At 38.6% G+C, this 14,815-nt stretch overlaps 1 protein-coding gene across 3 annotated transcripts in view; it reads right to left on the bottom strand.

Annotated features, from left to right (window-relative positions):
- Nucleotides 1–14,815, bottom strand: part of Dpp10 (dipeptidyl peptidase like 10) — a 1,582,239-nt gene that overhangs the window by 90,472 nt on the left and 1,476,952 nt on the right. For all 3 annotated transcript variants that reach the window (XM_005348249.3, XM_005348248.3, XM_026779943.1), the window contains exon 9: nt 6,324–6,478. In XM_005348249.3, coding sequence (XP_005348306.1) covers nt 6,324–6,478 — 155 coding nt within the window. The remainder of the gene's footprint in view (nt 1–6,323; nt 6,479–14,815) is intronic.

The raw sequence follows: 14,815 nt of genomic DNA, 5'->3' as shown, positions 1-14,815 counted from the left end.
TATCTATCTATCTATCTATCTATCTATCTATCTATCTATCTATCTATCTATCTATCTATCATCTATCTATCTATCTATCATCTATCTATCTATCTATCATCTATCTATCTATCTATCATCTATCTATCTATCTATCATCTATCTAGTATCTATCAAATATACCTGTTTTCTTTATATCTGACCATACCTCACTACTGTCAGAAGTTAGTTTCATGAGACTGGTCCAGAGGAGATGACACCCACCTCCAGCACAATATGATCACTGCTGGTGTCTGGAATGTGTTTTGAGATCTAGGTTACCTACATCTGTGATTCAGAGGAATCTGAGTTCAAATGTTGGCTCTGCTATAATGCACCATAAATTATGTGACTAAAATTCCAATGCACAATTTACTTGATTTTAAAAACTGTGACAGATATTCCTCTGAAAATATTTCCAAAAGCAGATATTGTGAGAAAAATGTTTTCTTTCATTGGATAAAATGTCATAGCATTGATGTATTACATAACAAAGAGGTGCTTAATAAGCTATCCATAAGAGGATATAGCCATGCATTAAATAATTGGGGTTTTTATGATACTAATTCTTATCCAGTTAGAGAAATTTGTGCTTATAGTTTTATAATTAAATATACTAACTAGACAAATAAGGACATTAAGTTAGATTGGATCTTTGTGTGAACTCTTACGGATAGCTTATTTTACTTTTGTGAAAGACACACAAAGCCTGATCATTTCTTTAAGAGAATCTGCCACTGAAACCATAAATTCGCACCTGTGCTTCCACTTGAATGCAAATTAAAAATTGTACACGAGACCATTTTTATATAAAGGCACCTCACTGAGGCATCAGGCTGGCTCCCAGATTTTGCTATTCAGCATTTCATAATCACAGTTACATTTTTACTTTTCCATGGGGTTTGGAATTAAGCAAATGTAGTGAGTTCATTTGCACTTTTTAATATTTGTATCATTCAGAGTGTGTGCAAATTAGAGGGCTCATCTCTTTGCTTTCAACAGTCACATTTGCCACAAAGACTACAAATCCACAGAATCCCTTCCTCCATGATTCTGAAATGCAAGCCTCAATAATAATTAACCTTGTTTTACTGGCAACTAAATTGTCATTAAACGAGATAATGTTTTAATTAAGGAGATTAACCTGAGGTTAGAGAGAGAGAACTCCGCATCTCTTTTGTGCTGAGTTGCTAATGATAGGGTACTTTATGAGCACCAAATCATGCTGAATTAAATAAAATCCAAATATATTTGTTTGGTGTAAGTGTTTCATCAGTATATCTGACCATGCAGAGTTTTGCTGCACCAGTTTTTAAATCTAGCTTAATTTAAGTAGCAATTTAGTATGAACTTGGCGTTATCTCGATTCCTAAAGTGTCACTTTCTCAAAGTTTATTGTACTCAAGCAAATTGAACCTGAATTTGTGATGGGAAAACTAAAGATCATTTAAAACTAGGGTAGAAAGGAGTAAGTTTGAAAATGAAAGACATATTCAAAAAGACACTGAAATTCTTGTGACTACAAGGACCTAAACCCCAACTTTCTTTGAAATCTGGTATCTTAAGTACATGGGTGGTCCTCTCACATAAAAGCCACATCCAGACAAGGGTATGGTCATTTGGTTTAGTATGGTAATATGCTTTTTCACTTTTAGGTTTTTTTTTTAAGTATGTGGATGTGTGGACACGCATGTGGCATGAAGTGCATGTGCATATATATGTAAATAGCAAGGTACAAGCCTAGGTGTCATCCTCACAAACATAGCTCACATCCTTAGAAACAAAAGCCTCTCATCATCTGGAGCTCTCCAAGGAGGCTAGGCTGGCTAGCCAGTGAGTCCTGGATATCTTCCTATTTCTGCCTCCCCAGTACTGGGATCACGAGCTTTCAACACCAGGCCTGGATTATTTTATCTGGATAATCCAGATAATGTCTGGATTATCAAAGTTCCCCACACATGGTGTGCAAAAGATGAGCTATATCCCCTATATCCCTAGTTCCAGGTTTTATTTTTAATACTGCCATTGGCAGTCAGTGCCCACTTGGAACATTCTTCACACGCTCATGTGTTGATGTGGTGAGACTCTCTGCTCCCCATAAATAGCTGAGTCTGGATGTGTATGTACATGGGGCAAATGGACCCCAGCCAGTATCTGTGATTCTCAGGCAGGTGTTCAGGTTTTCTGAGCCTCTATAAAATAACAGCTGATCTATAGGACGGGTATTTATATTATCTTCCTGTCCTGAAATAGCTGTAACTTAAAAGATGTATCTTTAAAAATCATACGCATAAATTTGAGGTTATGTGTGTGTAAGTGTGTGTACGTATGTGCATACAGGTATCTGCAGAGTTAAGAAGATATCATCAGATTCCCAAGAGCTACAGTTACTGGCTGTCGGTAGTTATACCCAACGTGGGTGCCGGGAACAGAACCCAGGTACTCTATAAGAGCAGCAAGTGCTATTAACTGCTGTCATCTATCTAACTCATAACTATGCCTTTTAAAGGAGCACTTAACCTTTTAATATCTCATTTTATCCATTTTTGAAAGATAAGTGACTGCATGAAGATTAAACAATGGATAAAATGGTAGCCTCCCCCAAAACAAAAGAAAAATGTCTACTAGAACCCAGAACTTTGTTCAAATTGATAGATACACAGAATCATGTCTAAAAAAGCCATACATTAAAGCAAAGAAAACAAGCCCACAAATCACAATTCCAGAGAAAACAGACAACAATAAGGACCCTAAGAGAGACATACATAGATCTAATCTACATGGGAAGTAGAAAAAGACAAGATCTCCTGAGAAAATTTGGAGGATGGGGATCTTGGGAGAGGGTTGGGGGGGCAGGGAAGGGAGGAGAGAAAAATGTAGAGCTCAATAAAAATCAATAAAAATAAAAATAGCCATATATTATTGAATGATAAATTACCTATAATGATTTTGAATGTGAATTTCTGACATATTTTAATTTTCTCAAATATTTATATTTCTCCATTTATGAGTCTTAATTTTCTTACATGGTGAGACCTGGAACTGTCCAAAGCTGAGAGAGTGATTTCAAGACATATATAAACACATTATTTTTTAAAAAATGAAAATCAATTGTAAGTTCCACTCTTGAGAAATAAATTGCTGTGTTGTCTCTTCCATGGCACTGAACTCACTCATTTGTGTACATACAGCTGCACATTCCTTTACTGCACTGGTCCTTTACCTTTTTCTGTAATTGCTAGATAAGATTTCACCACCATTACTAAATAAAGTAGGGAAGGAATTAATATATTGGAGAAGAAAGTTCAGTTATCTAGTGTGCAAAAAGTGCTGGTATATATTTACAGGTTCAAACCATCAACCACAAAAGCATGGCTTAACTTATAATTGTGAAAAAGTCACATGATTTTTTTGCATAAAAATGATGAAGCTGTTTTGCAAACAAGAGTCTCCCATTGTAGGGACAGACTGCAATTTTCTGAAGAGCACTGACTTGGTGCCTTCTACACTAGTTCCATCTGAAGAATATCAAGAATAACATTTCCAATCATGGAAGTTCATTACTGCCAATCCTTTGTTTAACACTACAACCATCAGAAGAAGAAAGAGGTGGCATCAGGAATTGCAGACATTCTGTTCCTGAAACAATATTCATTTTCTTTCTCTCTGGAATGCCCGAATGTGGTGTTTAGGAAATGGAACAGGTAAGTAGTCTCAAACTTATTGCAGTCTTGCTGTATTTCCACAGCAGACTGGCCTAACATGTGTGATGACTTTTCTTTATTTATTTTTCTGGGTATTATGCAGTAAACCTTGATAAAGTTCAAGGTTAGCAAAGATATATGCACTTGAGAAAAACAAAGCATATTTCTCTGAATCAGTGCACAAAAACAGCTTCTTGGGGGTCAGGGAGGTATTTGGGTGGGTAAAGGGGCTTGCCACCTCCCATGATGCCATGGGTATGATTCCTAGTACTTACGTGTTGAAAAGGGAGATCAGAGTCTGACCTTCAAAGGTGTACCCCACCACAAAGAGTAGAAACAGTTTCTTGGTTTGCATAATTAGGAGCTAAAAATCCACAAAGAAGACCTCTTGGCATGAATAATGCATAAATGGACTCACCACATGCTCCTTATCTGTTATTCATTGGAGAGAGAGGTGTTTAAAAGAGAGACTGACAGCACAAGACCACATCAGTCATCACTATGGCATGGGGTTTGGTGGGAACCTCTAGCCTCATCACTAATAGAGGAGTTATTGGCAGTTGGTGGCTATGGTGGCGTTTTTTCTTCAGTAGTGTGGCTATGATAGGTTCCTGAAACTCCAAATGTATAGCCTCACACCCATGAATATATGGAAAGTACCAATTAAACTCAGAGGGTTATAACAATGAAGAGAATAATTCCGTGGTGGTGGCGCAGGCCTTTAATCCCAGCACTCAGGAGGCAGAGACAGGCAGATCTACATGAGTTCGAGGCCAGTCTGGTCTACAGTCCCTGGACAGGTTTCAAAGCTACAGAGAAACTGTGTTTCAAAACCAAAAGTAAAATAAAATAAAAATTAAAGATGAGGATACAAAGTTTTGTAGCAGAATTGTTGGAACAGGGTTCCGTAGAATTTGTAGTCAAGTAATAGGGATTATATATGATCAAAATGGATTGCGTACATCTATGAAATTCTCAAACATGAAATATTACAATTTCTTTTTATAAGAGAATTTAAAGTGCCTGAGATGGCTAAGACAGATAAATGTGGTGTAAAGATGGAGATCTGGGTTTGAATCTCACATTAAATGAAAACTTGGTCATAGTCATATATATCTAGGGGTATCTTGAAAGGTTAAGAAAGAGAATTCCTGGAGTCCACTTACCAGCCAGCCCAGCTGAATTGCTGAGCTTTAGGTTCAGTGAGATCCACCGTCTCAAAAAATAAGGCACCCAGTGATTGAGGAAGACATGCAACATCCTACCTCTGGGTTTCGCACACTCATGATATGCAACACACACACACACACACACACACACACACACACACACACACACACACACTATTACCACCACTACCATCACTGCACCCACTACTACTACCACACAGGAAACCTTGAGGCATTCAAAAGGACCTGCAAGAGGAACCCAAGTGCTTTACAATTTATTTGTGTTCTTGTCCTAGAAGCCTCGTTCAATACTTGGGAGTAGTTTTGTCTAGGCAAGATTTCCATTCTTGTCCTATAAACCCTTTTTATCTCTCTTATCTACCTCTGGATAGGACTCAAAAGCAGCATTTCATAAACCACATTCCTTATTAGTTTCTGCCAAAATAATGCTGATATTAATGTACTAACTAGTAAATTCTTTACGCTTGTTCTATTCTTTACTGAGCCCTTTACGATTCATCTATTCTTGACTGGAGATTTTTTTATGCTCAGTCAATTTTTATGAGAGAATTAAAATACACATTAACTTATAGCACATTTACTGCCCTAAGAAATCATTTGAAAGCAACTAAACTTTTTTTTAAAACTAAAAGACCTAACTTACTTAGCTGTAATATTCCTTCATTTTATAATCTATTCACAACTCCAAGGTTGTACCTAGGAGAAGCTTTTGTCATCACCTTAGGTTTGTCTCTCTTCTCTTCTCACCTTCTTTTTAACTCAGTAGGTGAAAAGAAAAAAAAAATCAAATGTGAGCATCAGAAGGGAAGACGTACAGCAGTATGTCTCTCTCTCTCTCTCTCTCTCTCTCTCTCTCTCTCTCTCTCTCTCTCTCTCTCTCTCGCTGTGTGTGTGTGTGTGTGTGTGTGTGAGAGAGAGAGAGGGGGGGGCGGGGGAGGGAGAGAGAGCATGTGTATGCATTTGTATGGAGGCCAGAGGTTCTTTTGCTGCCATTCCTCTGGTGTTCTCCCCCTTTTTTTGTGAGATAGAGTTTATTGTTGGCCAGGAGTTCACCATGAGCTTTAGTCTAGCTGGCCAATGAGCCACAGGGGTACACCTATATCCATCTTAAGGTATTACAAGTAAGCACTTCCAAGCATTGCTTTTTAACATAGTTTAGAGAGGATCAAATTCAAGTCATTCTGCTAATACAACAAGTAATTTGTTGCCTGAACAATCCCTCTAGCCCCATTTGTAACTTTTTCTAGCCACACTCTTTGTGTTGACTTCAAGTGACAAATTTAGAATTGTTGGCTTTGTCTACAGATAGGAAGCCTCTGTTTCAGAGGCACTTTTTCTTGAAACAAGCGTGTTGTCCATCAAGTCACTGATGCAGAAAGAATGAAGAAAATAGCCCTTTTGCATTGCTTACCTTGGGGTATGGGTACTGCTTTGCTTTGGGGTACAGTGTTCCAGTAAACCGAGGAATAACCATATTAGGCACCAAGGAATCATTTATCATCAGGAAGGCAAGTCTCTCTCCATCAGGTGACCACCAGTGGGCGATGTGAGAATGCAGGAGTTCCTCTAGAATAAATGAGTGTTAATTGAGATCGACTGTAGAGATGTGGGCTCAGTGACCCACAAATATCTGTCCTTGAAATCCTCATTGTGCATGAATATTTTCTAGACAGCAAGATAGATTTTATACACTACTCTGAGAAGTCTGTATTTTCAAGTTGCACTTTGAATTCCGAGAAAAGCAGGGGGGAGGAAGATTAACCATCAGATTTGGGGTTTGACGTAGCATGGTCCTAGCACATGAAAGTATCGGTGAATGAAGAGTGAGATACAGGTAAAATTGTGCCTACTCATAATATCATCCGTACATATTTGCATGCAACTCTTTTTTTCTATTCCATCTTTAAACAAGTTGGGGACTTACTTTAGCTCCAAGAAAGAGAATGAAATATATAGAGAAACATTTTTCATATAGCATAAGATTCACTATACACTTCTGATTCAGTAAGTTAATTTAGAGGAACCCCAAAGTCCCCATATTATGCCTCTGGCTCCTATAGTGTGTCATCATTATAGCTTTTTCACAATTAGAAGGAAGTATGTAAAACCAGATCATTTATTTTCATAGTGCCATCCTGCAATGTAACCTCAGGCCAGCTGTGAACTTTAAATGATATTACCAACACTATTCATAAGTCTATACTATAATTCTGTGTCTGGGAACAGCTCCTCACTGCATTCATAGTGACGATGATGACTTGGCTGCTCTTAGCTTAAGATTATAGCAGGTCACTCTGTGGTTTGCCATGGTTTCAACTCTTTAAATAGTCTCTTTGTAAAAAAGATATCTTCAAATCATTTTACTGAATAATTCAAGTCTTTCCTTTGGGAACCCAGAGACAGTAATTAATACTAGAGAAGAGATCCAGAAAATATACCTTCAAAATTAAATTATTGAGAATGGGTGGAATTTTTTGGTTATGGTGTATGTGTGTGTGTATTGTATATCTGTTGTGTGGGGCTTGAAATAATTATTCTTCTTCCAAGGGAGGAAATAAAATATGGGTAATCTATAGACGAAGATGCAGCTGAGAGTCATCAACTGTCATTGGTGGAGACCTGGAGTGACATGTTGGTAGAGATGACAAGGAAGGGCTGAAAGAACAAATGCTTGTTCCACCTGGTTACAACAAAAGTAATGGTGATCATAAAGACTATAGAACATGTTGACATTGTTCCTCTACAAACCTAGAAAAATGTCACAGGAAAAAAAGAGAAATTCAAGCTGAAAACGCATATGAAGAACAAAGGTTCCCATAGCATCACTAGAATAGTCCTTGTCTTGTGTGCAGTTTAACTAGAAAGCCAAGACTCAAGAAAGCCCAGTAATAGATGAAAATTAAATAATTACCTGCAAAATGAATTACAAAATGACAGTGTGACCCAAACTTCCCACTATAAACTGAATGCATGCAGCAACAATCCACTATAAAATGAACGTCTGGACATGTGAGGGGCTGAGCCTGAAGAGCACATGGGACCACATAAAGTACTGCAGTCTCTGACATGCCTCATTCCTTCATTTTCCATCTGTGGCCCATGTTGCGTTTCCAATACAAGTTAGGAAAAGATGAAGGCTTAAACTCTAGGAAGGTCCCTGAGCATGGCACCCATGAGCAAGCTGGAACTGGGTCAGAGCTATACAATATTCTGACTCAGGAAGAACAATGAAGTACACTAATAACCAGATCTCTAACTTGGCAGAATTTTGAACAAAATATTTTTATGCTTCTAGGAAAAGTTCTGACCTGTAGAAAGTAACTAATAAATGTCAACTTGATCAGACATATGAGAAGAATAAAACTTGAAATTTAGAGAAAAAGAAATTTTAGGGAAGACTTATCAGAAGGACTAAATATATGCAAATATAATTATGAGTATCTTAATATCATGTAATGTCAATAGAGTAAACCCATAATCAAAGTGGCTATCAATAATCACATGGACAATATATCGTCTAGGCAGCAGTCAGCATTCAGCTCCTACCTTATGTGCAAAGGATGTGATGACTACCCTGTCCCTGGAACAGCATCACCTGCTAGACTAGCCAGCTGTCTAACAGCAGACTGGCTGTGTATGAACCCTTCCATTCAGTGGGGCAGCATCTGTGTTACATAGAGACACACATCCTGAGAGTCAACTTCATTTGCTATTTATAGTTCTGTGGACACAGCTTTATGAAGTTTTACCAAACTATTCCTCACGGTCTTAATAACATACTCTACACTAGCTGTAACCAGGCAAACATTTATGAAGAAAGGCCACAGGATCGCTCACTGTAAGAATCTGACAGTCTTACCCTTTTTGTCTTTGCTTTATGTTTCTGAAATGAAGGATAAATGGACTCATTTTTTTCTATGGAAATATTGCATTTTTTGTTAGTTTAACAACACTGAAGAGAAGACAACATTCTACAGAAAGCATAGGGATTGATAGGGTAGAAATGGGAATGTACTGTTACTGTGACACCACTAACACACAGGATAGTATGTTTTCTGTTCTTTTAATTTTGAGGATGTTAGACATTTTACTGCCTTTTTGAATAATAACTTCAATTGGAACATATTCACAAGTCCAATCCTCTGAATTAGAAGCTCAAATTTCTCTTGTAATCACTTTGAGCTCAATATGGCAGAAAAACAAAATAGAAGAAAACCAAAACCTAAACAAAAAGTCCAGTCACTTTGCTTGATCCGATGATAAAGCTTACCTGCCAGAAATGAAGTATATTGTTACTACACAAAACAAGTGACTTGTAAATCCTTCTTTGTCCCATAGTGCCAAGACATTTAAAAAAATGTTGGAAGTTGGCTTCTTTGTCCCATAGTGCTGATACATTTTAAAAAAATGCTAGCGAGTTAGCTCCATAAGTAAAGTATTTCTGACACAACCTTAAGGACTTGATTAGGTCACCAGAGAGCATGTAAAAGACAGACATGCTTGCCCCAACATCGGTGATTCCAGATCTCCTCTAGGGAGATGAGAGGAAGAGAAGGGGGAAATCCCTGCACTCTAAGGTTTCACCTTTCTTGATATATGTGGCCATAATGAACAAAACACTCTATCTCAACCAAGGTGACAAAAAGGAAGGACCAACATCTGCAAAACGAAGAGTGTAAATAAGAGCATCTTTAATAGAATTTCCTCAACAGACATCCTTAAACAAGCACCATTTATTGAATTGCAACCAACGAGGCATTTATTTAAGGATTATGCTAATTATATTACATTATTTACAAACAATTTCTTTTTTACAAATCACACCGCATTCTAATTTAGTGTAGCTTGGCTTTTTTTAAAAAACAAAATAAATTCGTGTGGTTTAGAAAATTTCACTGTAGAGCAGATGGAGTTTTCAACACATGTAGTTTTTTTTTGTTTTGTTATTTATCACGGATACTTAAGAACACACAGCCACAAACATGAAGTGCTTCTCAAAATCTAAGATACAATCATTTCATTCAGATTAACAGGCTCTTCTAAAAGACAAGCTGGTTTTTATCCACCTGTAATCAACTTAGACAGACAAGATTTCCTGGAGGCACCGCTGCAGTTTGTGTGGTTGTTCTGTTCTACTTACTTTCTTCATGTTACTGACAACATCCTTGAGGGACTTTGCTGTCTTTACTCACCTCCCACCCCCTTCATTCAGTCCCATCTTTTGCAGTCCTATGTTGTCCTAACCATGAAGGTCTCAATGGTATGCTAGTGAATCTACCAGCTGCTTCCCTTGCCCACATTTTCTATAAGCCTTTGTGTCTCTGGTTTCCATGGGTCTGTCTCGGTATGTTTACTTTACCTTATTTTCTATTTCTTGTTTCACTGGCAGTCAGCAAATGCCAAGCATTTGATAGACTGATGAGGAAGAACATAAAAAAAAATATGGCAAAAATAGGTATTTTGCCTTGTTCTTTTTTTAATGAGACTGATACAGGGGTCAGTGTGTGGAAGGGAACTGTTAACACTGTTGTTTATCTTTCTTCTTGCTGTTCTTTAGAACAAAGCAAGGGCCATTGTTTTCTATATGGAGCACCTTAAATTCCTCCATGCCACCAAACTGAGCTCAGATCATAAATCTACTGAATTATCTAACATGACCTTTATTCATATCTGACTACTCTGAGCAGAAGGGTCTGTTAAGTAATAGTTGGTCAGTTCACTGCTTTGTCAATATTCCAGACAGACACCATTATTCACGTTATAATACTGTGCTCACATTTGACTGATAAATTAATTCTATAGATGTGTATGAATGTCAGAGAATGACCCCTTAAAGCACACAATAAATAATTTGGGCATGATTAATCTTCTTGTTCTAAATACCTAAAGATTTTCTTTATTTTAGTATATGTATTTGTGTGTTGTGTGGTGCGTGTGTTTGCATGTGTGGTAACATGAGTGCAGGTGCCCACATAGGCCTAAAAAGGGCATTGAACACCCTGAACCTAGAATTACAGGTAATTGAGAGCTAACTGATGTGCTAGGAACCAAACTTGGGTCCTCCAGAAGAACAGCAATCTCCCTTAACCGCTGAGTCATATCTCCAGACCTCAGCCGCTCTCAAAACAGTTTAAAGTCCCAGAAATTTTTCTCTAATAAATTAAGTACTTAATGAGGATTTTCCTTTTATATAGTTACAGATGCTACACATATTTATACATTACTCTTTGATTATATTATTTACTCCATTATCCTCTCTTAATTCCCCCCCCCCATTTCAAGCTGTGATGTTGGCAACTGTATGTTCTACATTCCTCCTGTTTTAGTCAATTTACAAGTTCTTTAAAAGAAACTTTGACGTAGTACCTTTCATTGTATTTCTGTATCAAATCCAGAAGGTAACATTAGATTTACTTTCAATATATATAATATAAAAAATTGTCTAATATTTTGGAATTTTTTTGCATATTTCTCTGAATTTTAACAACTCTGCAAAATAGGTTTATATTTTCTTATGAATTGAATGGTTATAAACTAGAAGGAAAGAGACTTAAGACGATGCTCTGAAAGGTGTGTGAGTACTCCACTTAGTGTCTTTGAGCATTAATATTGTGCTCACAAACTGGCATGGTAGGGAACAGACCATGTCCCGTCCTGAAAATTTGTCATAAAACCACATTGCTTTTCTTTAGAGACAAGGTGCTGTTATGTAGTTCATGTGGCTGGAACTCACCCTACAGCTGAGAATAATTTACTTTCAATTTTCCTGCCCTCCAAGTGCAGAAGCACACGGTGCCACCTGGCTTGAAGCTTTCCTTGTATTTTATGTGAGCTATCTTTATTCCCACCCCCCATGGCCTTTAGTGAAGTCAAGTTTTAATTTAAGAAAAAACGACAATATGCTATGCCCCTTCTGAGTCTCCCAGATACAGGAATTTAGATCAGAATTGCTTTCAGTGAAGTCCAAGGAAGGAAATCTCTGCTTCTCCAGGCCCATGTCATCAGTTAACAGACTATACAGAGGTATGTCCCTGACTCACAACCTGGACACTGAAGAGGAAGAAAGCTGGAGTGTAGGAACTGCTGGCACATTGGGGAAGCAAGGGGACAATGAGAAGCACAAGCGGGGAAAGCCAAAGATTGCTTAACCCCCACTGCCAAATCCTTTGAAGTGATTATTTTGGTAGGATTCCTGTTGGAAATTGGGTGAAAACTGGACAACTCATGAACAATAGCATTCAGAGTCTTTGTTGAGGAAAACACCAGAGACAGCTGATGGTGTAGGAGCCAGAGGACAAAGCTTAACCTGCATGGCAAAGCCTGCCATTGTACAGATTACCTTCTGCAATGTGTCAGGTCTACAGTGTCATCGGGAAGGAGTCTGTGACCTGTTCCCTTGTGATCTTCTTGGACTCCACCACACTGCCCATGAGCAATTCAGATTTTTAGACTATTTACTTGCTTGCTTACTCATTATCTATACTATTTATAATATATAATTTATGTTTATATTATTTATTTCAATATAAATCTTATTTATATATTCATTGATTTTTAAATTTATTACATTTGTTAATTTGCTGACATTTATAAATACGTTTATACTTATTATTAATTGTATTTTATAAATCAATTATACATAATTTTGGGGTTTTTTGAGACATTTTCATATATGTACAGGGTTTTATGTATCCCAAAATGGCCTTGCATTCATCTTGTAGCTGAGAATAACCTTGAACTCCCAATCTTTCTTTCCCTACCGCCAAGATGATGAGATTACAGACAAGTACCAACATGCCCTCTGTATATGGTGTTGGGGACCAGTCCAAGCGTTTTCTGTGTGATACTGTACCATACAAAAGTACTGTGCTAACAGATTTCCGTTCACAGTCATAGAGTTTTGTTATCATATTGCATGAAAGAATTGAGGCTTGGTGAGGTGCTCTGCAGGTAAAAGTACTTGCCACCAAGCCCCATGACCTGAGTTCTGTCTTCAGAATCTACATAATAGAAGGAGAGAAATGACTCATACAAGTTATTGTCTTACACTCACACACATACACTATGGACATTTGGCACACACACATACACAAAATAACACACACACACACACACACACACACTAAATAATGTAGTAAATCCAAAAATAATCTTTAATATTTATTCTTAAATTTCACAAAAATGGAATGGTTATGATCCCCATCCAGCTTTTCTAAGAAAGTCAATGTCTCAGTCCCCTCAATCAGTGCTGAAGCCTGAGAAGCAAACCTATGCAAGGGACCTTGAGTTTTTACCTTGTTGGCTTAAAATAATCACAAGGTGTCACCCATCATAGCATGCCAACAGACTGTGAAATGTCTGTACTTACAGCAACTCCTCTCTTCTGAGATAGCCTCTCCTTCTCTCTGCTCTCTCACTGTGTCCGACACCACTGTTTGTTAGTGACCCAAACCCAGCGCAATAGACTCGTTCTTCGTCTTTTCTCGTGCACCCATCTGCTTAGCCACTAAGACCTAACTGATGATGCTACTGCCTCATCGATTTTAGAATTTTCCCTCCCTCTAACTGCTTTAGCCTCAGTTTTATGACTCATTATCTCCTGATTGAACACAGACACTATCTTACATAATAGCTGTTCACAAGTCCCTTTCACCGTTAGACCCACACTCTATCACCAAGTGACCTATCTCTGTGGAAGAGCTAATCTTATAACTCCCTGCTTGACCAGCTTCTCTCATTTCCCTACACACCAGTAATAAAATGCCCAAAGTCCCAGCTCATTGTTACAGGTCACTGTTGATCTTGCTTCTTAGTGACCTCTTCTGTCTCATTCAAGGCATTTGAAATCCCTAGGGGCAAACACCTGTTCATCCCTTCTGTAGCTTTGCAAGCTGTTTCCTGGGGTTAAACATTCCTTCTCATGTGCAATTGTGTGTGTGTGTGTGTGTGTGTGTGTTTGTGTGTGTGTGTGTGTGTGTACATCCTTGTGTGTGCACAGTTGTAGAAGTCAGAGGATATGTCAAGTGGCAGTCTTCATCTTCGACCTCCTTTCACATAGGTTTCACTTGTTCACCCTGTATACTGCAGACTAATTGACTCATCAAATTCCAGGTATTCTTTTGTCTCTGTCTCCCTTCTCTGCTAGGGGCACTAAAATTGCAGATGCATGTGTACATGCACACACCAGATGTACATGGGTTCTGTTGATTCAAAATTGGCTCCTCATTTTTGTGTATCAATGGTTTTACCCATATCTCCAAAGCCCAATACTTCCTATTCTTTCAATATCTACTCAAGGGGCTTGCTTCATGAAAAATGTTTTGTAAATAACTAGAGTGGGCTAATACAACATTCTTCTTTACAAACCTACATTTACTGTGATTGAAGGACTGGATTAGGCTTCTTTATCTTTCAGAGTCTCCTGCAGAATTAAGAATGTTTTGAGAGTTGCTGAGGAATCCCATCTGGACGGGTGAGTCTGTGCTATCCAGGGGCGGATTGTCCCTGAAGAGAGCACAAACACCCCTCCCCCAGCTCCTGCTGCAGGGCTGTCTTTCTTTTGCACGACCCAGCCCCCCAGCACCCCTCCCCAACCCAGACCTGCTCTATGCTAGGACCAGTGCTCAAGAACAGTTTTAAGGTCCTACTCTAAGGCTACCCACCCAGAGCGGTGAGTGCCTGCCTACAGGGCAGGCCTCAGGGTCCCCTGTAAGGGAGCCCAGGAACCCTCAGCTCCTGCGTGCGCCAGGCTGTCCCGTGCTCTTCTGAATTCCCCCCCCCTTGCTCCGATCATCCTTTGGTCACCGGATCATTGGGCTACCAGGTGGCCCTGTTTAGTTGCTGAGGAATCCCATCTGGACGGGTGAGTCTGTGCTATCCAGGGGCGGAGTGTCCCGGAAGAGA

The sequence above is a fragment of the Microtus ochrogaster genome, chromosome 6 (genome assembly GCF_000317375.1).
Source record: "Microtus ochrogaster isolate Prairie Vole_2 chromosome 6, MicOch1.0, whole genome shotgun sequence".
Taxonomy (NCBI): domain Eukaryota; kingdom Metazoa; phylum Chordata; class Mammalia; order Rodentia; family Cricetidae; genus Microtus; species Microtus ochrogaster.
Note: the sequence above shows the minus strand (reverse complement) of the source record. Positions and strands in the feature narration are given on the sequence as shown.